General features: G+C 54.1%; 9 protein-coding genes across 10 annotated transcripts; 5 read left to right on the top strand and 4 right to left on the bottom strand.

Annotated features, from left to right (window-relative positions):
* Positions 1–513: 513 nt before the first annotated feature.
* Positions 514–1,185, top strand: LMH87_004981 (uncharacterized protein; the record flags this gene model as incomplete). Its single annotated transcript, XM_056202617.1, has 1 exon — positions 514–1,185. One exon carries the CDS (start codon positions 514–516, stop codon positions 1,183–1,185), a length of 672 nt encoding a protein of 223 aa, XP_056058155.1.
* A 1,354-nt stretch (positions 1,186–2,539) lies between these two features.
* Positions 2,540–3,459, top strand: LMH87_004980 (uncharacterized protein; the record flags this gene model as incomplete). The annotated part of the gene is made up of 4 exons (XM_056202616.1): positions 2,540–2,764; positions 2,843–2,985; positions 3,119–3,171; positions 3,389–3,459. The coding sequence occupies 4 exons, from the start codon at positions 2,540–2,542 to the stop codon at positions 3,457–3,459; spliced, it is 492 nt and encodes a 163-aa protein (XP_056058154.1).
* A 1,410-nt stretch (positions 3,460–4,869) lies between these two features.
* Positions 4,870–8,615, top strand: LMH87_004979 (uncharacterized protein; the record flags this gene model as incomplete). Its single annotated transcript, XM_056202615.1, has 3 exons — positions 4,870–4,894; positions 4,966–5,990; positions 6,069–8,615. 3 exons carry the CDS (start codon positions 4,870–4,872, stop codon positions 8,613–8,615), a joined length of 3,597 nt encoding a protein of 1,198 aa, XP_056058153.1.
* Positions 8,616–9,442: 827 nt separating this feature from the next.
* On the bottom strand, positions 9,443–12,303 carry LMH87_004978 (uncharacterized protein; the record flags this gene model as incomplete). The annotated part of the gene is made up of 3 exons (XM_056202614.1): positions 9,443–9,594; positions 9,699–10,980; positions 11,029–12,303. The coding sequence occupies 3 exons, from the start codon at positions 12,301–12,303 to the stop codon at positions 9,443–9,445; spliced, it is 2,709 nt and encodes a 902-aa protein (XP_056058152.1).
* Positions 12,304–12,730: 427 nt separating this feature from the next.
* LMH87_004977 (uncharacterized protein) lies at positions 12,731–15,163 on the bottom strand (the record flags this gene model as incomplete). Its single annotated transcript, XM_056202613.1, has 4 exons — positions 12,731–14,145; positions 14,193–14,867; positions 14,926–14,949; positions 15,034–15,163. The coding sequence occupies 4 exons, from the start codon at positions 15,161–15,163 to the stop codon at positions 12,731–12,733; spliced, it is 2,244 nt and encodes a 747-aa protein (XP_056058151.1).
* Positions 15,164–15,989: 826 nt separating this feature from the next.
* Positions 15,990–16,480, bottom strand: LMH87_004976 (uncharacterized protein; the record flags this gene model as incomplete). The annotated part of the gene is made up of 3 exons (XM_056202612.1): positions 15,990–16,063; positions 16,152–16,335; positions 16,460–16,480. 3 exons carry the CDS (start codon positions 16,478–16,480, stop codon positions 15,990–15,992), a joined length of 279 nt encoding a protein of 92 aa, XP_056058150.1.
* A 542-nt stretch (positions 16,481–17,022) lies between these two features.
* LMH87_004975 (uncharacterized protein) lies at positions 17,023–19,171 on the top strand (the record flags this gene model as incomplete). The annotated part of the gene is made up of 2 exons (XM_056202611.1): positions 17,023–17,145; positions 17,201–19,171. The coding sequence occupies 2 exons, from the start codon at positions 17,023–17,025 to the stop codon at positions 19,169–19,171; spliced, it is 2,094 nt and encodes a 697-aa protein (XP_056058149.1).
* Positions 19,172–19,788: 617 nt separating this feature from the next.
* LMH87_004974 (uncharacterized protein) lies at positions 19,789–20,604 on the top strand (the record flags this gene model as incomplete). 2 transcript variants are annotated; one of them, XM_056202609.1, is made up of 2 exons in its annotated part: positions 19,789–20,030; positions 20,097–20,604. In XM_056202609.1, the coding sequence occupies 2 exons, from the start codon at positions 19,789–19,791 to the stop codon at positions 20,602–20,604; spliced, it is 750 nt and encodes a 249-aa protein (XP_056058148.1). The 2 variants fall into 2 exon arrangements, with proteins under 2 accessions (XP_056058148.1, XP_056058147.1); XM_056202608.1 differs by having other exon boundaries at positions 20,094–20,604.
* A 289-nt stretch (positions 20,605–20,893) lies between these two features.
* On the bottom strand, positions 20,894–22,372 carry LMH87_004973 (uncharacterized protein; the record flags this gene model as incomplete). The annotated part of the gene is made up of 8 exons (XM_056202607.1): positions 20,894–21,378; positions 21,425–21,572; positions 21,619–21,685; positions 21,738–21,786; positions 21,837–21,868; positions 21,922–21,953; positions 22,178–22,270; positions 22,337–22,372. 8 exons carry the CDS (start codon positions 22,370–22,372, stop codon positions 20,894–20,896), a joined length of 942 nt encoding a protein of 313 aa, XP_056058146.1.
* Between the last annotated feature and the right edge of the window lie 192 nt (positions 22,373–22,564).

The raw sequence follows: 22,564 nt of genomic DNA, 5'->3' as shown, positions 1-22,564 counted from the left end.
GCGCTCCGCGGAGAAGCTGCAACCTGTGGTGGACGCTAAGTTTCTGATCCAGAATAGCCTACAGGGATTAGGACTAGCAATTTGTCTACTCCATTGTTTAGTAACTATGAATGTCGTTGATGCATGTTTTGAGACTATGCCAGTTCCGTTACAATGTCCGATGTCGGCAGTGCAGCACATAAGTACTCATAGGGCAATAGTTTCAATCCGCGGCAAGGCTTGATCCACGCCGTCACTAGTGAGTCATGGGTAGGCTAGATCCGTCCGTGCATATATAAACTGACCACAATACCAAGCGGGTTTATTGCCCAAGCACCTCACCACCCATACCATACATCTCACCATCCTCGAATATAGCTGTTTATCGGATATTTGTTCGTCAATTGTCTGTGCCTACATTTATTGAGCACTGGGAGGTAGCTTCCCTGTTCTTTAGCATAGCCTGCTTACTCAAGAAGGCTATTCTCAACATCGATGTGCTGATTTAACAGAACTTGATTTGACAAGTCCCAAATGGCTGTCGACGATGACTCTTTCAGAACCGAGCTCCGGAATACCAAAGTGCTCGAGGGTCCATTCCCAGACCTAGACTTTGACAAGTTTCCAGAGCTCCCCCACGATTCCTTCAAGCTGTGGTTCCACGAAGCGGTCGCAGCTGGCGTCAAAGAGCCCCATGCGATGACTGTTTCGACGGTCGATGACCAAGGCCACCCGGATGCCCGAGTTCTTATTCTGAAAAACGTCGATGCTCGTGGCTGGCAATTCGCCGTCAAGTCCGACAGCCCCAAGGGCAGACAATTGGCTGGCAATGGGCATGCCGCCTTGACCTTTTACTGGCCCCAACTTGCCCGGCAAATTCGTTTAAAGGGCAGAGCTATTGAGCTTCCCAAGGCAGAAAGTGCTGCTGACTACAAAGCTCGGCCTCCTGCCTCAAGAATAAGCGCAGTAGCCTCAAATCAGAGTGAGCTGCTTCTCGACCGTGATGCGCTGACCCGGAAGTTTGCCGAAACCGAGTTGGAAATGTCCAAAGATACAATGCTGGGCGTGGACAAATGGCGCGTCTTTACTGTTGCAGCCGATGCGGTCGAATTCTGGCAGGGAGAGGCTAGTCGCCTTCACCAGCGACTCCAGTATGTGTACGATAAGGACGAAGATAAGTGGCAGAGGCACTTTCTGTGGCCTTGAAACAGACTATCTTTATTTAGTATACTACATACCCTATATTTCGTCAAGTACAATGCTCGCTAACTTTGTAATTTCGTCTTGCTACGATGCACAGTTTGAACTCGGCTGTAATTATGCCAACAGAGTTTATCTTGCGTAAAATCAGCTCGAAAAGCACTGCAGCAAAGACTTTGCCGGATCAAGCCTTACGTGTCTGAATTCTTTCAAAGGCTGGCGCATTTGCTATTAGGCGTAGAGGGCAATGGGTGGACGCTCACGGGCCAGGCAGTGCCTACCAACTGCGACCACGACACGGCCGCTATCGGAGCCAAGTATAACGGTGTGATTCTTTTTTGGTGAATTGCTACTGATACAAGAGTATAATTGCATCTTGGTTCTGTCAGTTCCATTAGTTCTGCATGCTTTAGAACGATGCACCCTGTCCTTACGTACTTACAGCCATGTGTCTGAGCTGGGAAGTACATACACGATACTCGTGCTTGGCCACAACTTAGCTGTAACTCATCCTGAGCATATGAATTTCGTACTCAGTTTAGAAATGAATGCTGTCCAAGGACTGAACAATTCACCGGTGGACCATCTTCGGTGCATGCAGAGCCATGACAGCCCATTCTACTCGAGGTTGGCATGGCTCTGCATGCACCGAAAAAATCGCTGTAGAGGAGTGGAGACTCGCTGCAGGTGGCATTAATGAAGCCTTAGACAAATTGACTTGATTCAGAATGAATATTTATAATCTAGCCTAGGTCCCATCGCTTAGGGTAATTTTGAAGCAAAGTCCCAGTAGTGGAGAGGTTGTACTCTACCACGAGGTAGGCAATCACGTAGTGTGGCAAACTTTATGCCAGAGTCGCCGCAGAAGCTTTTGCCTTTTACGGCGAGAAGCCCGAAGTATTCGTGTCGCGCAAGGCGCTCCGGATATTGAGTCCTTGAATGCACGTGTGCCTACGCTGACTCTATCTGCCGATACCGGCCCATCAGCTGTTCCATAAGTGGTGCCCTGCTCGTACTTAGTAGAACTACATAACGGTATTCGACGTCGGACATTCGGCCACTCATGTTTGCAAATTCCCCTGAGCTGCTTACTTAACTTCTTCACTATTGTAGCCTGACCTGCCAACAACAGTGCGGACGGCGCGAATACCGAAGTAAGACCTTGCATTAAATAGTTGCCACCACTAATGACGACAAACACGATTCGGTGCCTTTAAAACGCGCTTTGACATTAGTCGTATTCTTCAATTCAAAGCTTCAACAAGTTTTAGCAGTGAGCAAAATCTGGTGACATTGAATTCACATATTATGGTTAGATCGGGAACAGAAAATGGAAGACCAACATCATCACTCCCTACAGATGTGGACTTCTTACCAGAAGATCTTGATAGTTGCTGGCTTGTCATTCTGCGCGTTCCTATCACCAATCTCCAGCACTGCTGTGTTGGCGGCAATTCCCGAGATTGCAACAGAGTTTAACACGACAGGGTCAATTGTTGACCTAAGCAACGCCGTCTACATCGCCTGCATGGCCTTTTCAGTTGCAATTTGGGGACCTTTGAGCGAAGTCTTCGGACGGCGGCCAGTGAGTTGCGCAAAAAGCACATCGTTGTACCAGCTTTGCGTGAACCGGATCCCATTGACTGATCAATTGCCTGGCTAGGTAGCTGCAATAATCTCTATACTGTTCGCACTTGTGAGTGCAGCCACAGCACTGGCACCATCTTTACCGGCCTTCTTCGTTTTTCGAGCAATTTCGGCTTTGGTTGGAACGGCGTACGTTCTCATTGGGGCCGCATGCATTGGGTATGTCTAGATAGTCTACCGACCCGCGTTTTGTGTTCTCTCTACGACGCAGGCTTACAACAGAACTGTGTCGGAAGCCACCGCCTGACCAAACCAGCGTTTTCCACTTCCACGCTAATGACTATATCTGCAGAGATATATATCCAGCCTGTCAACGCGGCACCGCAATGAGCTGGTTCATGTCTGGTACGGTCACTGGCCCGACACTTGGGCCGTTGTTGGGAGGCGTAATTGTGACGTACTCATCATGGCGCACCATTTTCTGGCTTCAAACAGGCTTGGCTGGTGCGGCCGCCATGGGAATTTGCATGTTCCTACCAGAAACTATTCATCAAAAGGGATCACTAGCCCTTGGATCGTCCTCGGCATGGATCAAAACTAAGACGATACTTGGACTGATCAGCCCAGTCCGGCTATTTAAATCGTTCCGTCACTTCAATCTGGTACTCGCTGCCTATGCCAATTCTGCTTTAACTTGGAACATGTACAGTTTATTGACGCCGATTCGATACGTCATTAACCCGCGCTTTCGTTTAGAGTCACCTTTGTTGTCCGGTCTGTTTTATCTCGCTCCGGGCGCAGGATACCTTCTGGGAACCTTTATAGGAGGTCGCATGTCAGATCAAACCGTCATTCGATGGGCAAAGATCCGGAATGACCGACGAATTCCGGAAGACCGCCTAAGGGTCACGGTTCCATTTTTGGTGTTTGTGACGCCGGGATGCTTGATCCTGTACGGCTGGTCCTTGGAGAAGAGCTTTGGGGGAATACCATTGACAGTCATTACCATGTTTGTGCAGGGTGTGTCACAAATGATTGCGTTCCCGTCCATCAACGCGTACTGCTTGGACGCCATCCCTGGGAAAGGCGCAGAGGTGACGGCCGCCAATTTTTCTGTCCGTTACCTCGCCGGTTGTGTTGGAACAGCAGCCGTACTACCGGCAATTGATGGTATTGGGATAGGCTGGTTCTCAACCATTACAGCCCTGTTTGTCTTGTCTTCAGGGTTCGGACTCACAGGTCTCATACTGTCACAGCCTAGGGTTGTATCTGCTGGGGACCCTTGAGGCAGTGTGCAGTATCCGGAGTTGATCCTTCTCCAGAACAGCGACGGAATTGAATCGCTATTTATAATGGCCGGGCTCCCGGAATAGTATTTGTGCCTTTGTGTTGGGCCCACTGGAATGTGTTGTAGTTGTAGATGGTCAGAAGAGGTATAGTATGTGGATGAAATCATGTTGGTTAAAAAGTAGAATACAACTATGAATAAGATAACAATGGGTCAATAATAATAGTTATTTTGTAATTTATATTTTCCATCTTTTTTTAGGAACAAGTACTCCATTCCAATCTCAAGCTATATAGTTTTACTAGAGGAGAAACATGATCACTTGATAGAGTGCTGCCTAAGTAGTAGTCATCGTGGTAGCGCATCTTGTCCTAGCAAACGTCCGCGCCGTCCCGCTCAAGGCAGAGCTAATAGCGTAGCAACCCCGCCATACCTAGCCACCCGCCACCCGTCACCCGCCAACGCCAGCCAATCCATCCTTTTGCTGGACAACCACTTCGAAACTTTGGCGCCTGCACTCGCCAGCTCTGGACAGTCAAGTACCACAACACGTACACGAAACCGGAGGGGCCTTCTTTTTATTTACTCTTCTTCGTCCGTTTCCATGCAGCCCGAATCGGCTGAGAAATGATATCTTGACCGCTTTTTCTTGCCCCCGACTTCTCTGGTTGAAGGCCGCTATCGCTGGTGCCTTCTCCCTTTGCCGGGGAGGCAGCCGTCTGGATTTGTCGAGCAAAACCCCCAGCCGTCTCCAGAACAGCAAAGCTGTACCTTCAAAGGAGAGGTAGTCTATCTTGGATAGACGCGCAGACAAGATGGATGGTGACGAGCCAACACAAGGTACGTTCTTGCCGCACCCCGCATCGCCACGCTGGGACCGACCTGGGTACTGACATGTCCTGTCCGGACAGCCGCCACGCAGCAAATTGTCGACCCGCGCCGCGTCGGGCAGCAAAACACGGGTTTCACCGACGACGAAATATCCGACATTGTCTGCATTCTGTACCCGCACTCGGCATCGGCTAGGCAAGAGGTGCAGCGCCTGGTCCGCGACGAGTCGCCCTTCATCATCGGCCGGGACGCAGCCGACGGCGTCGAGCCCAACTACGACCTCGAGGACCGCGCGAGCCAGTTCGACTCCCACAACCAGAGCGGCGTGGGCGCCGCCCACGCCATCATCCTGCGCCTGTCCACCGTGCCCAAGAATCCAGCCGCGGGCTTCGCCTTTGGCCGCAACCCGGGTCGCTGCGACGTCGTCTTTGCCAACGACCCCCTGCGGCGCGTCAGCAACATACACTTTCGCATCTATGTCAACGAGTTTGGCAACGTCATGATTGAGGATCAGTCGACCAACGGCACCTTTGTGGATAGTAAGCTGCTCGCGGCCCGCGCCAAGCAGGGCGCCCCCAGCCGCTGGGTCCTGTCCTCGGGCTCGGTCATCAACATCTTCCTGCACGACGAGGTGCGGGACCTGACGTTTCGGGTCCGGATACCGCGGAGAGAGGGCGCATATGAGCAGGTATACCAGCAAAGGGTCGAGGCCTATTTTGCGCGTCACAGGCTGCCCATGGAGGGTGGCGCGCCGCCCGTGAACCCCCCGACGGCGGCGGCGACGGCGGCGACGGGGGAGCAGCTGCATGTTGATCTGTTCAGGACGGCAGGACAGCCATTGATGCACCGGGGGGAGGGGGTGACGCAGGCGGCGCCGCCGCGCATGGTCAAGCAGGCGAGCACGCGCGAGTGGACCGGCTCGGGCAAGTACAACAAGGTGCGGCAGGTGGGCAAGGGAGCCTTTGCCGTCGTGTACAAGGTAACGGCGAAATATGATGGCCGGCCATACGCGGCCAAGGAGCTCGAGAAGCGGCACTTCATCAAGAACGGCGTGCTGGACCAAAAGGTGGAAAACGAGATGCGCATCATGCAGCGACTAAATCATGTAAGCCACCTGTCCTCCTTGGTTGTGTTCTGACGTTGTGCAGACTGAGACGGGTGTTTCCGCTAACGTGAATGATAGCCCAACATTGTACGATATATTGAGAATTTTGACTGGGATGAACGCTTGTTCATCATCATCATGGAGTTTGTGGCCCACGGCGACCTCGGCAAGCTCATTCATGACAATGGCCCCGAGCACGGGCCCATGAACGAGCGAACCACGCAGGTGCTCGCGGTCCAGCTGCTATCTGCCCTGCGCTACCTACACAACTTCAACATTACACATCGTGACATCAAACCCGACAATATCCTCATCAGCTCGCTGGAGCCGCTCGAGGTCAAGCTCACCGACTTTGGCCTGTCGAAAATGATTGATAGCGAGCAGACGTTTCTGCGTACCTTTTGCGGCACACTGCTGTACTGCGCGCCCGAGGTCTATACTGAATTTCTCGAGTACGACGAGAACGGATACCGTACGCGGGGTAGGCCGTCGCGGCGCGCGCCGGGCCAGCGATACAGCCACGCGGTCGACATCTGGTCTCTGGGCGGCGTCCTATTCTACTGCCTCACGGGCGCTGCTCCGTACCCGGCGCGATCGGTCGCAAGCCCGTCGGAGCTTCTGCACCGCATCATGACGACGGAGCTTAATGTTGCGCCGCTGCAGCGATATAGCGTGTCTGAGGCGGGCATTGACTTTATTCGGGCGATGCTGACGCGGAGACCGGAGCATCGCGCGACGGTTGACGAGCTGCAGAACCATCCCTGGCTCACCGATTTCGGTGAGACGATACAGGCGTCGCAGTCATTTGACGAGGTGACCGACGATGAAGAATTTCCCGGCCAGGCGTCTCAGTTTTCTCAAGGGAGATACGAAGATGATAGGGTTAGCGACTCTATGGATGAGGACTCGGACCAGGAAAATCGGACTATTGTTCCGGGAAGACCAGCGCCAAGATTGTTTGGGGAGGTCGGTGTCTCGGCCATTGGCAGCTCTGGTGTCATTCCAGAAGAGTATCTCAACTTGGCCCCTGGCAATGGCAACCTACCTCTGCCTGGCATGTCGGATCCCAACGTCGACGAGGCGTACAACTCAGGCGAGTCTTGCTCCGACCGGAGTCCCGCGGGCCATGCGCAAAACCCAGCTGGTCTGTCCATCTTTCCCAACCAATCGATGGATCAGCTGCCAAGTCTTGTGGAAGAAATCGCCTCGCAAAGCCTCGGGGGTGATGATAAGAAACCTAAGCAGAGCGAGTCGTCGCCGCGCCGATCAATGACCTCGCTGGATCTGAACTCTAGTAAACGAAAACCCCCGTCAGCCGATACGAGCGACGAATTTGACGAAAACATGCCACCAGCCGGAAAGCCGACTATCAAACGACTGCGATCCGATGGCCACGTGGACGCGCTGATTACGGACGCGATGTTGGACGAGTACAAGCTGCTGGCGAGCGTGCCACCCATTCACTCGCTAGGGACTGGTCGATCCAGCGACTGGCCGGTAATTAAGGCACAGTTCTGGACGGATGACATAACCACGTGGCACCTCGAGTACCCAGAAATGACGGAGCTGCAGCTGGCCAAGTTCAAAGACGCGGCGAGTCAGAGAAAGGAAGTCTTTCGTCCGGGCCAGACGCCTCTCTGGGAACTGGCCATGAAGTACTTTCCGCCGACGCCGCGACCCAACTCGCAGGCACCGAGCCCGGACAGTCCAACGCTGTCGCCTTACGATAGCCTGCGGCACGGTGGAGCCGAAGCCCCGGCGACGGGCCCTGGTGACGGACTCTCGCAAGATGGTACGCAGGAGGGCTTTTCGCAGCTCGTGGTGCCGATTCCCACTACGGAGATGGCGGCCATGATTGAGAGCGACTTGACGTCGTGTATACGAGACATTTCGATTCCCATCACAGAGCCGCTCGTGTCGTTTGGACGTGGGCCGGAAAACACAAAGGTTTACGAGCACAAGGCGGTGACCAAGGTGCCGAAGTACGCGTTCAAAGTGTTGCTCTGGAAAGACGGCTACGACCCGGGCAAGTTTGACCTCCCGTGGCGGTCTGATGTAAGCGAGGAAGACGCAAAGGACTTTTTCTTTTGGATTTCTACAAAAGCAACCAATGGCATCCGCATCAACGGCCGACAGCTCAGCTCGTCCACGTTCAAATCGCCACACGACCCCTCGCAGCACTGGACGAGGCTATACAACAGGGATTCCATTGTCATCTGGCACGACGGGTCCGGCATCGAGGGCAGCGAGACGAAGCTGACGTTTCACTGCACATGGGGCGGGTCCGCGCGGGTCCGGGAGACGACGCAAGGCCTGGAGCTGGCGTCGGCGCACGTCGCGCAGAAGCTGAACGCCGGGTGTCAGCGGTTCGAGAACCAGCGACCCAAGAATCGGATGCGGCGAAAGGACGAGGCGGACATAACAGAAAGGCGAAAGAATGTGGAGAGGGAGAGGCAGCGCAACGTGTGGTTCGAGGAGAAGAGGCAAGAGGCCGTCGCGTACTTTGCAGCGAGCCAGCTGCCGCCGGCAGCCCTGGGATGGGCGTCGAGGAGGCACTCGCCGGCGGGTATGACGATGGCGGGGAGAAGTGCGGCGGATTCGACGGCGAGATTCTCGAGACGATGAAAAAAGAACGGGAAAAGGGGTTTGTTTTTTCTTGTATAGAGTATTTTGCATCTACAGCTTGCAATCGCCACACCAGCACAGTATTTTTTCCTTTCTTTCTGGATTCAGGTCATGGACAAGTGGTTTTTTATTCATGAGGTCAAAAAGCGGCATTTCTTGTATCGGGCATTGCTTTTTTCTTTTCCTATCTTGCTGGCATCATTGGGGAAAAACATACTTGGAGAATCATCACACAGCAGCTAGGAAGAAAGTAGCCCTGTTTTTTCCAGCGGCCTTTTCTGGTGAACTTTTTGTATTATGCAGCTACTGCCCTAAAACAAAAAAGAGAGAGAGAGAGAAGAGCATTAGATGAATAGCATTGAATACACATAAATAGCGCTATAAAGAACAAAATACAATTTCTGCGGAATTTTGGTAGTTCTGTCTCATCATTCTGACAAAGAAAGAAATACAAGCTTGCTCTTCCCGCTCCTAATCTTTGGGGTGGTTTCGTAATTCATATCATCATGGTACATTTCTCTCTTTCTCGTGAAGCATAAAGATCCCGTCTTCTCATTCAGTGACGACAATTTAAAGAGCTCATAATTTGAAGAAAGAACAGGTTGTTTTGTGTGATTGCTGAGTGTAAGAATGGTCCGACATTTTGCAAAAGAAAAGAAAGAATAGAGGCAAGACAAGGAAAGATGTAATCCGTGCAAGGGTGAAGCTGTGTCTAGACAATTTGGGATAGTGACTTTGGTGTAAAATAAGCTGCGTTTCGTTTTTCAGTTTCCTCTTTAGTGATGAGTTATTATTGCGTGCGTGTTTCGCTGCAGTGTTGCCTTGTGCTAGTGATTGTCGACGGTGAGACTGTCGAGGCGTGAAGCGAGCAGGTCCTCGTCCTCTGGCGACGGCGACGAGGAGGTTGACGCGGACGAAGAAGAAGGATCTGTGAGTAATTCGACGCCCGAGTCAGACATGGCATCTGCAAGATTGAATTCTTGGCATTGTTAGATGTGTTGATAATGTATGTGTAGGACAAGAAAGGGGGCGAAGGCAACTGGGTGGACGGGGGAACAGGGGGAAGACAGGAGGATCACGTACCCAGCAAAAGCGGTGTAGTCAGCGGCGACTTGAGAAGAGGCGAGGATGGCTCCTCGATGATGGGCTCCGGTACATAGTCATTCCCTCCGTGGCGTGGTGCACACGACGATGTGCCGGCTGTGTTAATGTTCCATGCCCCGCGCGTCGACGCAAACCCTCCACGGGTGGCTCGTTCGTCGTCCCGGTCTGCATATGACGTCGGCTGACAGCCGAAGCGAAACGGGAAGCCCGGAGAATCCGCAGGCGAGGTAGGCTCCGGCGACGTATCGTAGCGGCGACCAAAAGCGGACTCGCGGCTGGCGTTGCTAAATGCACCTCTGCTCCCAGCAGGCTCAGACGAAGGGTTCGGGATAGGTCCGCTGAAGCTGGCCCAGGGGCACGAGGGTGGACTATTGCTGCTAGGCCTGAAGGCGGAGGAGAAAGATGGAATCTTGCCAAAGGCGCCTTTGGTGAAGCGCTCGCTGTGGTCAAAGTCGTCAGGAAGCAGATAGTCGCGAGTGATTGGGCTCGGCGCGCCTTCGGACGCGGAGGCTTTGCGAGAGGTGTGGGAAAACTGGGAAAAGGCGCCGCCGGGAGAGGGCAGGTTGAGATCGCCCGGCCAAGACTGGTTGCGGTCGACGAAACGTGGCCCGTGAGGGCCCTCGGGGGAACATGGTCCAGAGTACTGATCAGAAACCCGAAAAGAATCCTGCGATGGGGCGCGTTCAGAGGCGGGGGAGGATTTGCGATATAAAGTTTCCTCGTAGTGGAAAGGGGAAGAAAGTCGCCCAGTGGTGTTGCGAGGCTGATAGTACGGGTTGATGGGCGTGGTGTCCTGCTGTGATGCGTGCAACGACTCCTCAGAAGCTGAACCATGAGCAGAAATTTGGGGGGAGCGTGCCGCAGTTGCAGTGCCTTCCATGAAAATGGGATATTCTGGTACCGTGGATAGAGAAATGCTCTCTATTGACGCGGGCTGGTTGGAGCTGGCATCTTCACTGATTTCGGGCGATTGGTAGGTAGTAAAAGCTTCCTGTTTGACAGAAGGACGCTCATTTCTAGTTCGTTTGGTCTTGAAAGTCGCTGAGGTCAAGTCAGAAACGCCGTCATATCCACAAGTCTCAGCATCATCTGGAGAGCCACCGTGTCGACGCGAGTGAATAGGTCTGACACGAGGCTCAACTCTGACTGATCCTTTCTGCGGCGTATTGCAAGGAACTGGCTTTGGATCGACCGACTTGTGTCTGCGGTCTTTGGTCGGAGCCTCGTCCTCGCGGCATGCCTCGTTCGTAGACCGATAGACCTGCAGTTGTTAGTCCAAGTGGCCGTATCAGAGTCATACACTGCTTACATGATCGCCATTTGCGTGGCATTTGCGACAAATTTTGGACCGCGTCGACACAGCAGTTTCACCTCCGCGGCGGCGGTGGTAGTCTTTTGACCGGACAATGCCGCAGCTGCTGCAAAAGTGGTAGCGACTCATGATGCTGCTGCTTCGCCTGCCCTCGCGGCATTTTTTGCAGACATTGTGAACGGGTTTCGCGAAAGGATGCTTCCTGTGAAAGCTGGGAGAGCGCGTTTCACCGCAGCCAGAGCAAATGTGCAGATTTAGCGCACCGCGTTCATCGCTGGATGCAATACTGGCAGCAGCCTTTTTCTGCGACTCGTTGCTGGGCACGCTGTCGGCAGTCAATCCCTTCTCAGCAATGGAGCGTAAATCAGCAGGCTTGGAATTCGAAGCCTCAATGTGTCCTAGAGTAGTCGTCGGCGCAGGTCTCCTAGTCGCAGAGTCCAAGAAGGCATTGCGATCCGCCAGCAGCCGATCCAACTCACGCTTGGCGTGCAGGTCAATCGGGTTCGCGGCTAGGATAGTTGTGAGGTGATTGATATGCCCCTGGAGGTGCTGAAGCTCGGGCGGAAACTGAGGAGCGGTATTGGCAGCGCCCTGTGCCACTGGAAACGCCCTCAACGCCGCACCAAACATTGGCTGAGGCTGAGGAACTGGCACATAGCGGTACATCGGGAATGAGTTCTGGTAGGCAAACTGCGGGGGCGCTTGCTGGAAGGCATGAGGAAGGCTCTGCATAATCGGTCTCTCATGGAGTAGTGGCTCGGTCCTCTCGGTCTTCTCTTGCCGAGTTTGGCTCTTATCTCCCTTCGTCTTTGTGCTCTCGTGGTAGCTATGGCGCCGACCAGATATTTTTCGTGAAAGGTTGGAGAATGGAGCCAGAATTGAGCGCGCTCGGGATTGATGCGAAGGCGAGAGAGTTTGGCTTCTCTTGAGCTTCTTTGGCGAAGGCTTGAGCAAAGAGGTGGGCTGCAGAGCAGATTTCTGAGGGCTTCTCTTCAGGCATGCAGATAACGAAGAAACCTCCTTCGGAGAGGCTCGGCCGTGGGCTTTGCTCTGACAGTGAGACTTGCGTGGATCATCATCGCCCTCGTCGTCCGTGTGGATGGTGTGGACTGAACGGACCGACGCCGCATCATTGCAGCTGTAAACCTGGCCTCCGTAGCTCAATGAGATGCCGTGGCTTGGCTGCTTCCGAGGGTCGGCATTCTTGAAGATGACTTCGAACAGGACGCCGTTGCCAACTGCGGCGGTCTGCCGCTGAGTGCCGCCAGCCATGGTGAGAAGCAATGATGGAAGCTCAATTGGCAATCATTACGGTAGGGTGTGGTAGCAAGGAGTAGAATAGAAAACGAGAGCGTCTAGAAGCTGAAATTGATGTGGGCACGACATTCTGATGCAGAAGCAAAGTGAATGTCAAGTGACGGTAGCGGACGAGACAGTGTGGTGTTCTCCAGTGGCCAGCCGCGTTCTGCAAACGTTGCGCTGCCAGCGGCCGTTTGCACAACGGCCGCCAACACGCAGCACCTCTGACGATACCTGCAGTGAATGGGTAAGTAGCTTGCAAGACGCTCTGCCATCTTTAATTAAGCAAAATCATACAATTGATATACATTCCTATATACCCTTCTGGCATACACTCAACTCCCGTCCGGTAAATTTTGGCACCAACGAAATCCTTTCCTCTATGAATTGCACTTTTTATTTAGTCAACGCGGAGAACGCGAGGCCCCGACTTCTTGGAAGCCTTCTTCTTCTTCTGGCCACGCTCAAACGCGGCAGCTGCGGCGTGGTCACGACCGACGTTGTCCAAGTCCTTGACCTTGTACACGCGGATAATCCAGTTCTCACTCGTAAAGGCCTCCTCAAGCGTGTTGAGGACAGGACCCTGGCTAGGCAGGCGAACGTTGCGGACGCGATCAGCAGCTTGGCCAGGAGGGAACATGGTGTGGAAGTTGTAGTAGGAAAGCTTGTACATCAAGCTGTTCTTCATGGTGTCGGTGGCGCCCTCGTCCACTCTGTACTCGCCACGCTCGGTGAAGAAGTTGCGCTCCTTGACCTCATCGGGCCAGATACCCTCGGCAATACGGACCATCCATAGGAACTTGTTGATATCGTCTCCGGAGTACCCGAGGAGGCCACCGAACACCACCAGGACGTAGTCAACCTCGTGCTGACGCATGATGGGGTAGCTAACCTCTTCGCGGGAGCTCATGGCCTTGCCGACAGTGGCAATGTGAGTGTTGTTCCAGGTATTGTTGTCAACAAGAGTGGGGCGATCGGCCATGCCACCAATCTGGTAGCCATAGTCCCACCAAGACATAATCTTGGCGTCCTCCTTGGTGTTCTGGCGCAGCCACTGGTAAGCCTCACGGTAGTCATCGATGATGTGCTGGGATCCATCAGGCATGCGGCTAGCCAGCACGACTGAAGGCGAGGAGTACGCGTTCGAGGTAACCCAGGTGCAGTGAGTGACAAACATGAGAAGATAAACTGTCATGGCGGAAACAACCGAAATCTTGGACCCTTTGCCAAAGACACCTAGAATAGGTTTTTCGCTGCCACGGAGGCCGCTAGTCTTAGCTGGCTTCTTGGCTGCAGCCTCGGCGCTCTCGACTTCGGCTTCGGTGGGGGTGTCGACAGACAGGTAAGTATCTAGAATCTGCGAGGCGGCAATGGCGGCAGCAACACAGACGACAGGTGTCAGTGTAAGCATGAGACGGACCATGACACCAGCAAAGTAGCTGCCAAACAGAGCATAGACGACAACGAAGACGTGCTCATCCTTGAGGTCGTTGAAGCACAGGTAGACACCGGCAGGGAACAGCCAGATCAGCATGCTGAGATCAAAGAAGAAAGCGGGCCATGCAGTGGGCTGATGCTCGGAGACGGACGCAATGATGGGAATGTGAATCTTGGCGTAGCTGGTATCCCAGAGAGAGTAGAAACGACCACCCCAAGGAGCAATATAGCCAAGCGAGGTGAGGGCGACGAGACCAAAGAGGCCAACGCCAAACGTGCCAATAACGATGGTGGCCAGGAAGGTCTGGAACTGTTTACCAGAGATGGCGGAGCGGATGTACTGGATAAAGCCGATGAACTGCAGGAAACCGAAGATGCCTAGAACGAATTAGACACGATAGCTGCCAATTTTTATCTCAACTTACCAAGAGCGGGCATGTGCTCGCTGGTCTTGACGGGCAGGAAGCCGACAAATGGAATCTGCATACTAGCAAGCGTTCCGAGAGCGTACCATGTGGTGTAGCTCACATAGAGACGAGTGCTGTAGCGTCCCATACAGATCAAAACGAGCGCATGCATGGGCAGCAGACAGGTGATGAAGGCGTAACCACCCCAAGACGACACCATGTATCCGTAAAAGAGGGCGCAGACGGCACCCCAAAGCATAGAGCCGAGCTTCAGGGCCTTGATCCAGAGGTAGAACGTGAAAACTAAAAGGAAAATAGCGATGGCTTCGTTGTCGTAGCTGCCAGCCACGGATCGAGAGATGTAACCGGGGGCGATACCCATGAAAGCCGCAGCCAAGAGGCCAGCTGATGGCGAAGTGGTCATTTCATTGGTAAGGAGGTAAGAAGCGAACGCCGTCAATCCGGAGAAGGCGGGGGCGAGGAGAACGCAAATGTTTCGAATATCGACGGGGACAGTCAAGGCCTTGAGAGCGTGGTAGATGAGGCCCGAGGTGACCATGAGACCGGGGTACAGAGTACCGCCAGTAACGCGGCCAAGCGGGTGCCATGTGCGGTCATCGAACCAGTCCCAGAACTTGTAGAAGCCATTGGCAACGAGGTACTTGGTTGCGCGGAAGTTGAACCAGGGGTCGACTGCATATCGTTAGCATTTGGGCAACGCGGTGACCGGCCGGGGTTCCCGGAGACTGACATTCGTGAATAATACTCTCGAATCCTAGATACCGCATTAGCTAGCTGACAATGGTGGAAAGGCTGCGCGTTGTGTCCGCGGCGTCGCGGGCGCAGGTGTAGGACATACGAATGACGGAGAAGAGACGGCTGGCAATTGCAGCGCCAGCGATCAAGAAAAGAATGATGGTTCTCAAAAGAGTTCTTGTGCTTTGGGAATTGACCGCGTCCAACGCGGTTCCCTGTTTTTCGACCGCCATGGCGCGCAAAATTGAATCTTGAGCACCTGGATGTTGATGGAGGAGGTTCACACCAGCATCCCACACCAGCTACTGAGGACAGCTTGGAGCTTTAGCCAGACTGCGTAATGCCACGGCAGCGGAGCAGGGGGTTGTGGGTCTTGGCGATCTGCGCAGCCGAGCTTTTCCCGTGCTTTCATCCGGTGCAAGTAGTGTCGCTAGGGATGATTGGAAATTTAGACTGAAATTGCATAATAATTTATCTTCAATTCATTAGTTGTATGGATTTGGCGAGTCTTTGTTGTAAATTGCGGCTAAGTGTAGACCGAGATGCGGCCAAAGTGGCACCACATCGGCTACTGTCCTCCAGTGACTACCATAAAGAAGTAGCCATTGAAATGCGTCCTTTGCTACTAGCCGTGGTTTGACGATGAACTGTTATGCCACATACCCGTTATTCAACCGCAAGCCATGTATTTGTTCTGATGCTTGCAGTGCAACATCCTACCACAACAAGCCCATGCCGCGAGTGTGCTTCAGCCATGCCACACGAGTTACGCCTGGCGTGGTTCCTGCTCGCTGCTGATTTCATAGTAAATGCAGATGATATTTTGCTTTTTGGTCTCTTAGTACCGTCTAACTGCGCGTATTTTACACCTGTACAATTGCGTAAACGCGAACCCAAGGAAACTTCTATGCAGCATCGCGAGTGTGCTTAAATCATACATTAAGCCTGTGCATGGCGTTCAGGCATTTGTCGAATAGTTTTTGGCTCAAACTTTGCCCGTCTGGCCTGATTGCAACCGTTATCCTGCTCTCCCTCCAACTACCAGCCGTCCTGGCCAAATTAAGGGTTCTCCTTGGCAACCTTTACCAGGAACTTCTCGAGGTCGAACTGAGGGCTGTTGACGTCGGTGACGACTACATTTCCAGTTAGCACGCGTCATATCGTCGCGAGGTCTCTAGGTCGGCATCGATGCCGGCGACCAAGTAATGCCGCAAGACGCACCATTGTCAGCAGAGGCCGGGGCCGGGTTCTTCTGCTTGGCATATTCGGCCTTGGCCTGCTCTATCAATTTTTGCTTCTTCTCGTACTCGTGCTTGCTGTGGTCGGCCTTCTGGGTGGCGTAGATGGTGCGCTGGTGGCTGAAGCCGTAGAAGAGACCGGCGGCAAGGGCGGACCACCGCAGAACCTGGGAGATAGTATCAGCATGCTGCTGTGATGATTTCAATTCGAAGCCCAGTCCCCCGTAGAGACCTGTGATTCCGATGACGGTTCCTGCGATCGGGCAGGGCAATTGGTGATGCGCAACATACGTTAACTCCTGTCGAAGCCATTGCAAGAAACTCGAGCGTCGCGGTCGGCAACTTTGTTGAACTGTAGGACAGACACTGACGTGGTCAACTGAGATCAATTGGCCCGGTCCGCGGTGTGCTGGAGGGTTGCGTGGTGAATTGATGCGAAGAAGCTTGCTGTCCCTCGGGAAAAGTCGCAGTTTTTCCTATCCTCGCCATCAAGCTCGGCCAAGGTGACAGGCGGCCCAAAAATTGGCGGTAGGGATCACGTGATGATCGCGGCCCGGCCACCAGCCACAGTGACGAGCTTCCAGGGGCTGCTGTGGCGCTAATTAGCTGTGGCCGAGCTACAGTCGCGTCTACCAGGGCTTGGGCTATTGAACATCTGCACTCTTTATTATGTACTTTATTTTTGCCAGGCTTTTCAACCAATCTTGGCCCAAACGACGTTGCCTTTGACTTTGGAACAGCTTCCCACATTGTTGAGGTCAAAAACCCGGTGTATCTCAGCAGTGATACCGCCCGCGAGCGAATCCGTATTTACCTAGGTTCGTCGCAGGTGATGGGCCAGAGCAAACAACACTATGCAACAACGCCGCGATGAAATCCTCGCCAAAAAAGCGAAGCTCGCCGAGCTGAAGCGGCAAAGAGAGCTCCGGGCCAGCCAGGCGTCCGCGGGGCGCCAAAGCATGGGCAGCCCTGGTGAGGTGTGTTCTGGGTCTGAAGCTTCGAGGTGCGCATGCTAACCACGCTCTACTGCAGCTCATATCACCGACGCCAGGCAGAGCAGACAGCCGCCGTGAAATCGAATCCCTTATAAACAGTCTAGTCGGCGAAAGTCGTCCCGGATCGACCACCACTGGCGATGCTGCGTCCCCTGCTCCTCGCGGTAGCCGCCCGAACAGCGTCCTCAGTGCTGGAGAAATTAGCAACGAGACCTCCGAGTTCGCAGCTCCCCCCAGCGGTCATTCAGCACCATCCGCGCTACCAGCGCCACCTATACAACTGAGCACAGTCGCTCTCACTACTGTCTACGAATGCCCTCCTTCGCCTGTAAAAGAAGTATTTTCATACAGCAAGGGAGTTCAGACAACGGATGGATGGACGTCGCCCACAAGACCACGAGCGCAATCTCTACAGTCGGAGCAAGACGACGTTTCTGGCTCTATAGCCAGCCCATCGAAGAAACTGAGCAGGAGAGAACGCGACCGAGAGGAAGAGCTGCGTCAAAAGATCCGAGACGAGGTGGAGGAAGAGCTGAGAGCAACGAGGGAGCGTTTGGCGGACGGCGCTGAAGCTGAACAACCTTCTGCTACCAACTATCCGATTCGAGATCTGACTTCGGAGGAGCTCGAAGCTGTTACACGATCGGACGAGTTTGTGGACTTTTTAGAGCAGTCTACCAAGGTCATCGAACGGGCCATTGACCAGGAGACGTACGACATCCTTACAGACTACTCCTTGCAGGGCAAGGACCTAGACGAGGACGACGATGAGACTGGCAACACCGGCGGCCGCGGGCAGACCAGGATAAAGGAAGTTGCGCAGTTCTTTGACGAGCGGTGGTCCAAGAAGCGCATGATCAGCAGCATCGATTTTTCGCCAAAGTTTAGCGAGCTTTTGCTGGCGTCGTACACAAAGAACCCAACAGCGCCCCACGAACCCGACGGCTTGGTGCAAGTATGGAACACACACATGCACGACCGTCCGGAGTACGTCTTTACGGCTCAGTCTGACATTTTGACAGCCAAGTTTTCGCCATACCACCCCAACCTCATCATCGGCGGCTCGTACAGCGGCCAAGTGCTTCTTTGGGACACGCGCGCCAAGGCGGCGCCGGTACAGAAGACGCCGCTGACGGGCTTTGGCCACGCGCACCCCATCTACTCGGTGGACATTGTCGGCACGCAAAATGCAAACAACATCATCTCGTGCTCCACGGACGGCGTCGTCTGCGGCTGGAGCATGGACGTCTTTGCCCAGCCCCAGGAGCTCCTGGAGCTCAAGAACCCGGCCCAGGCCAAAGTGGCCGTCGAGGACGTCAGCCCGACCTGCCTCTCGTTTCCGCAGACGGATCCCACCTTCTTCCTCGTCGGCAGCGAGGAGGGCACCATCTTCCCCTGCCACCGCTACGACCGCGCCGGCGCTAAGGCGGGCGTCGACAAGAAGATTTGCTACAAGGGTCACACGGCGCCCGTCATGTCGGTAGATTTCCACCCGTCGCGCGGCCCTGTCGACCTTGGCGACCTCGTCCTCTCGTCATCGCTTGACTGGAGCGTCAAGCTGTGGAAGGTCCGCGCGCCCGCTGCCACGTCGACAATTGGTTCTGGCGACGGCCACATCAAGCCGCTGATTGACTTTGTTCGCGAAGACGTCGTCTACGACGCCCGCTGGTCGCCCGTGAAGCCGAGCGTGTTTGCGCTCGTCGACGGCGCGGGCTGGCTGGAGCTCTGGGACATTAGCAAGGAGACGGAGGAACCCATCTCGCGCATCACGCCTAGCCAGCGCCAAGACGGCCGCACCATGCTCTCCAAGAGCCTCAACAAGCTGGCCTGGGAGCCCAACGAGGGCAAGCGCATCGCGACCGGTGGCATTGACGGGTCGCTGACGGTGTTTGAGGTGGCGAGCGGGCTGGGCGGCAAGGAGGGCTTGAAGAACGAGGAGTGGACGAATGTGAAGAAGCTGGTGAACCGTGTCGAGGCCGTGGGTGTCAATGGGGCGGTGGTAGTCTAAAAGGTGTCCTTTTTGGTGTATACACCTTTTTTTTTATTCGAGCTAGGCAATACCCCTGGAGCGTTTGTGACCGTTAGCTAGCGGGCATTTGTAAATACAATCTATACCCTTCAATAACGGCGAATTTGTTAGAGGCTATTGTGTAGGGCGACACAGACACCACACTACTGTAAAGTGACGCCTAACTAATGCTACTCATGTGGGTAGGTAAGTCGGTAGCCCTGTAGACTCGCTAGCTAGTCGACGAGGCTCGTTTGCGCTCATCCTATTCTAAACCGAGCGGAGTTGGCGCGAGCGTTGAGCTTCATTCAGGCTGCAATGGTGGGCGATGAGTAACGACGACGCAGCGCAGAGCTGTCGCAGCGTCCGCGAAGCATTAGATGGTCGGCTATGAGTAAATACCCAAGTAAGATTGAGGGAGTCGTTCATTTCAATGAGTTTTAATTTAAGACTGGCTGAATCTGCAACTGTTCTGTCAACAACGTTGTGTCGTTCGTGCGAAGACGAGCAATCAGCCGCTCGACAGAACGGCCACCACGTCTCTCCAGTTCTGTGATATACGGCCCTTAGGACTGGTCCCCTATTTTATGGCAGTGCTTATTGGAGAGTAAAAGAAAATGGACGCCTCGCACGCGCCCGAGGTGGTGCCCGCGCAGGAGGCGCCACAGGTGTACTACACGACCAAGGAGCAGGAGCAGCTACCGCCCGCGCTCCGCTTGGCAAAATCCAAGAAGAAGAAGAAGATTATGGACATGCGCCCGACGACTTTTTGGTTGCTGCTGGTACTGGTTTTTGTGATTATCGCGGTGGCTGTGGGAGGTGGCGTCGGCGGCTCCATGGCTGTGAAGAATGCAAAAAAGTGTGCTTGACCCCCAGCGATTGAAAGCGTACATGTATATATCCATATACTGATATTGCGAAGCAGGAGCCCTTCTGAGCCTTCAAACCCAAGCGGCACTCCGACATCGACCTCAAGCACCTCCTCCTCCAGCAGCTCATCTTCCTCTGCCGCGTTGTCCGGCGCCTACGTCGCGCCGACAGATGTCATCCTGCCGCTCCCGTGCTCCGACGCCACGCCCGCCGTCACCGTCGCCGGCAGCGTGTACCGCTTCAACGCGACCTGTGGCGTCGACCACCCCAAGAACGACCTGCTCCCGATTGTCGCCTACTCGCTGCACGACTGCCTGGCCGCGTGCGCCAAGTACAACTCGAAATGGGGCGGCGGCTGCAAGGGCGTCGTGTTTGGCGCCGACTTGGCCAAATTTGTGGCTGTGGCGTCGGGAAACTGCTACCTGAAGAATGGAACGAGTGAAGATGCCAAGACGGACGGGGTCATTTCGGCGGTGCTGATGGGGAGTGTGTCATTGAGGCAAAAAAGGAATGGGGAAGCCACAGTATACTACGACGTAAATTCCCATGATTACCGTCATTAAGCTGAAATAAAATAAGCGGACTTTGGTATATTCTAGGTGAATATATGCAGCTAAATTCACTAAAAAAAAACCCGGCAGCTAATAGGAAGGGAGGAAGGACAATATACAAATTTGCTACGTATTGATTTACCTTGGATTGTCGGATGTTAGCATAGAGCACGGTGGTCAGCGATCACACTCATCTTGACATAGTGGAGAAAAAATAGTGGCGTTTATAGCTTCTTAGACAAATAATTAACCAGACCCTGTTACTAAAAACCAAAAGCCGTACAGTGTAATACAATGATAGTTACTCAATCATGTCAATGTCACCAGCACCAGGGACCGGGGCATCGCCTTCGCCCTTGGCACCAGTGTCTCCTCCATTCGCCTCAGCAGGAGCCTCGCCGTCGTTCTTGGTAAAGTAATTGTCCATTTCAGCGTCGAGTTCGTCCTGGGTCTTCTTGGGGCGCGGGTCACCACGACCACCACGACCACCTCGGCCACCACGGCCACCACGGCCGCCCTCGTTGCCATCACGACCATTTTCTCCGCCCTCGCGGCGTGTCCCAGGACGACGTCCACCGCGACGGCGAGAACCGCGTGGGCTTCTAGAGCGGTCACGGTCACCCTCACGACCACCAGGGATGTATCTATCAATGCCTCTGCGGACTGCGTCATCTTCAGTGTAACGTCCGCCGGGCGCGGAAATGCGTTCAGAGAGCGGGCGGCCGGGCATGACAGCCGTGTCGAAGGGGTTGCGGTTCGGAAGAAGGGTCAAACGAATAGGTTGACCTGGATATGTCAGTACAGCTCAGATATGCAGGCGATGAAGACATACCGTTGGCATTCGCACCGTCAAACTGTTTCACGGCCTCGTCGGCATCATCTTTCTGCTCGTAAGTGACATAGGCGATGCCCTCGGAGCGACCAGCGCGGTCAAACTTGAGCTGCAAGCGAACTACACGTCCAATGCGGCGGAAAAGTTCCTGGACGGATTAGCATATGACTTGAAGAATAGCGGAGGCTACATACGCCAATGTCCTCTTCGGTGAGGTCGTAGTGCAAGTTGTCGACCTTGATCTTGGTTCCTTTAGCCTCGCTACGTGACTGTCAGCCAAACTGTACTATATGGAGTCGATAGAGCAACATACGCCTGAGGCTCGTCGCGACGGCGTCTCGGCGCGGGTGCACGGCGGCGATCTGAAGCTTTTAGTACATTGCAGCGTTGACCCAAACGGATGTCGAGTTACCGTCGTCTTCGAATCGATCATGAACCCATTCGCTGTCATCAATTAGATGATGTCTCTCAGGAAAGCTGGGAATGGCAAGACTTGCCTATCAATGCTTCGTGGCTCATCGCGATACGACTGTTTGGCAATGCTCCGGTTAGCCAAAGAGTTTGTCAAGGTGTGCGCCTTGCCCAAGCTTGTCAATGGTTCAAGATGCATGATTATCGGCTCGGCAGAGGCGGCGCAAGGTGTTTTGACACAGTCGAGAGGCAAGGAACGATGGGGAGGATTAGGCAACCTGGATGCGCCGAGTTAGCAGAGATGGCACGAGGGGTTGCGCGAAGGAAGCAGAGCATGCTCACCTTTCTGACGCCATCGCGAGGTCCGTCATGGCGATCACGGCCATCACGGCGCCTGTCTCCGCCGCGGCGGTTGTTGCGAGGACCATTGCTGCGCTGTGTAGGGAGAGGGCATTAGCATTGGAGGCCTTTTGCGAGGCCGTTGGGGTGTGAGTAACGAACCTTGTCAGCAATGATCTCGTCCAGACCTTTGTCCATTTCGAAAATAGAGTTCCTGAAAACTCTTTGGATATCGATGCGATTACTGACGCCCAAGTATAGACGCGGCCCGGGACAAGAGAGAAGAAGATGCAGAGACTCGAGAGTGAGGCTCTGGCGATGTTTTGTCGGGGCTGACGAGCGGCTGGCGAACTCGGCGTTCCGGGCGGAAACAGCTGCTAGTAGGCTGAC

This window comes from Akanthomyces muscarius, chromosome 1, assembly GCF_028009165.1.
Source record: "Akanthomyces muscarius strain Ve6 chromosome 1, whole genome shotgun sequence".
In the NCBI taxonomy this organism is placed as follows: domain Eukaryota; kingdom Fungi; phylum Ascomycota; class Sordariomycetes; order Hypocreales; family Cordycipitaceae; genus Akanthomyces; species Akanthomyces muscarius.
The sequence above is the reverse complement of the archived record's forward strand: the minus strand, read 5'-3'. Positions and strand labels throughout refer to the sequence as shown.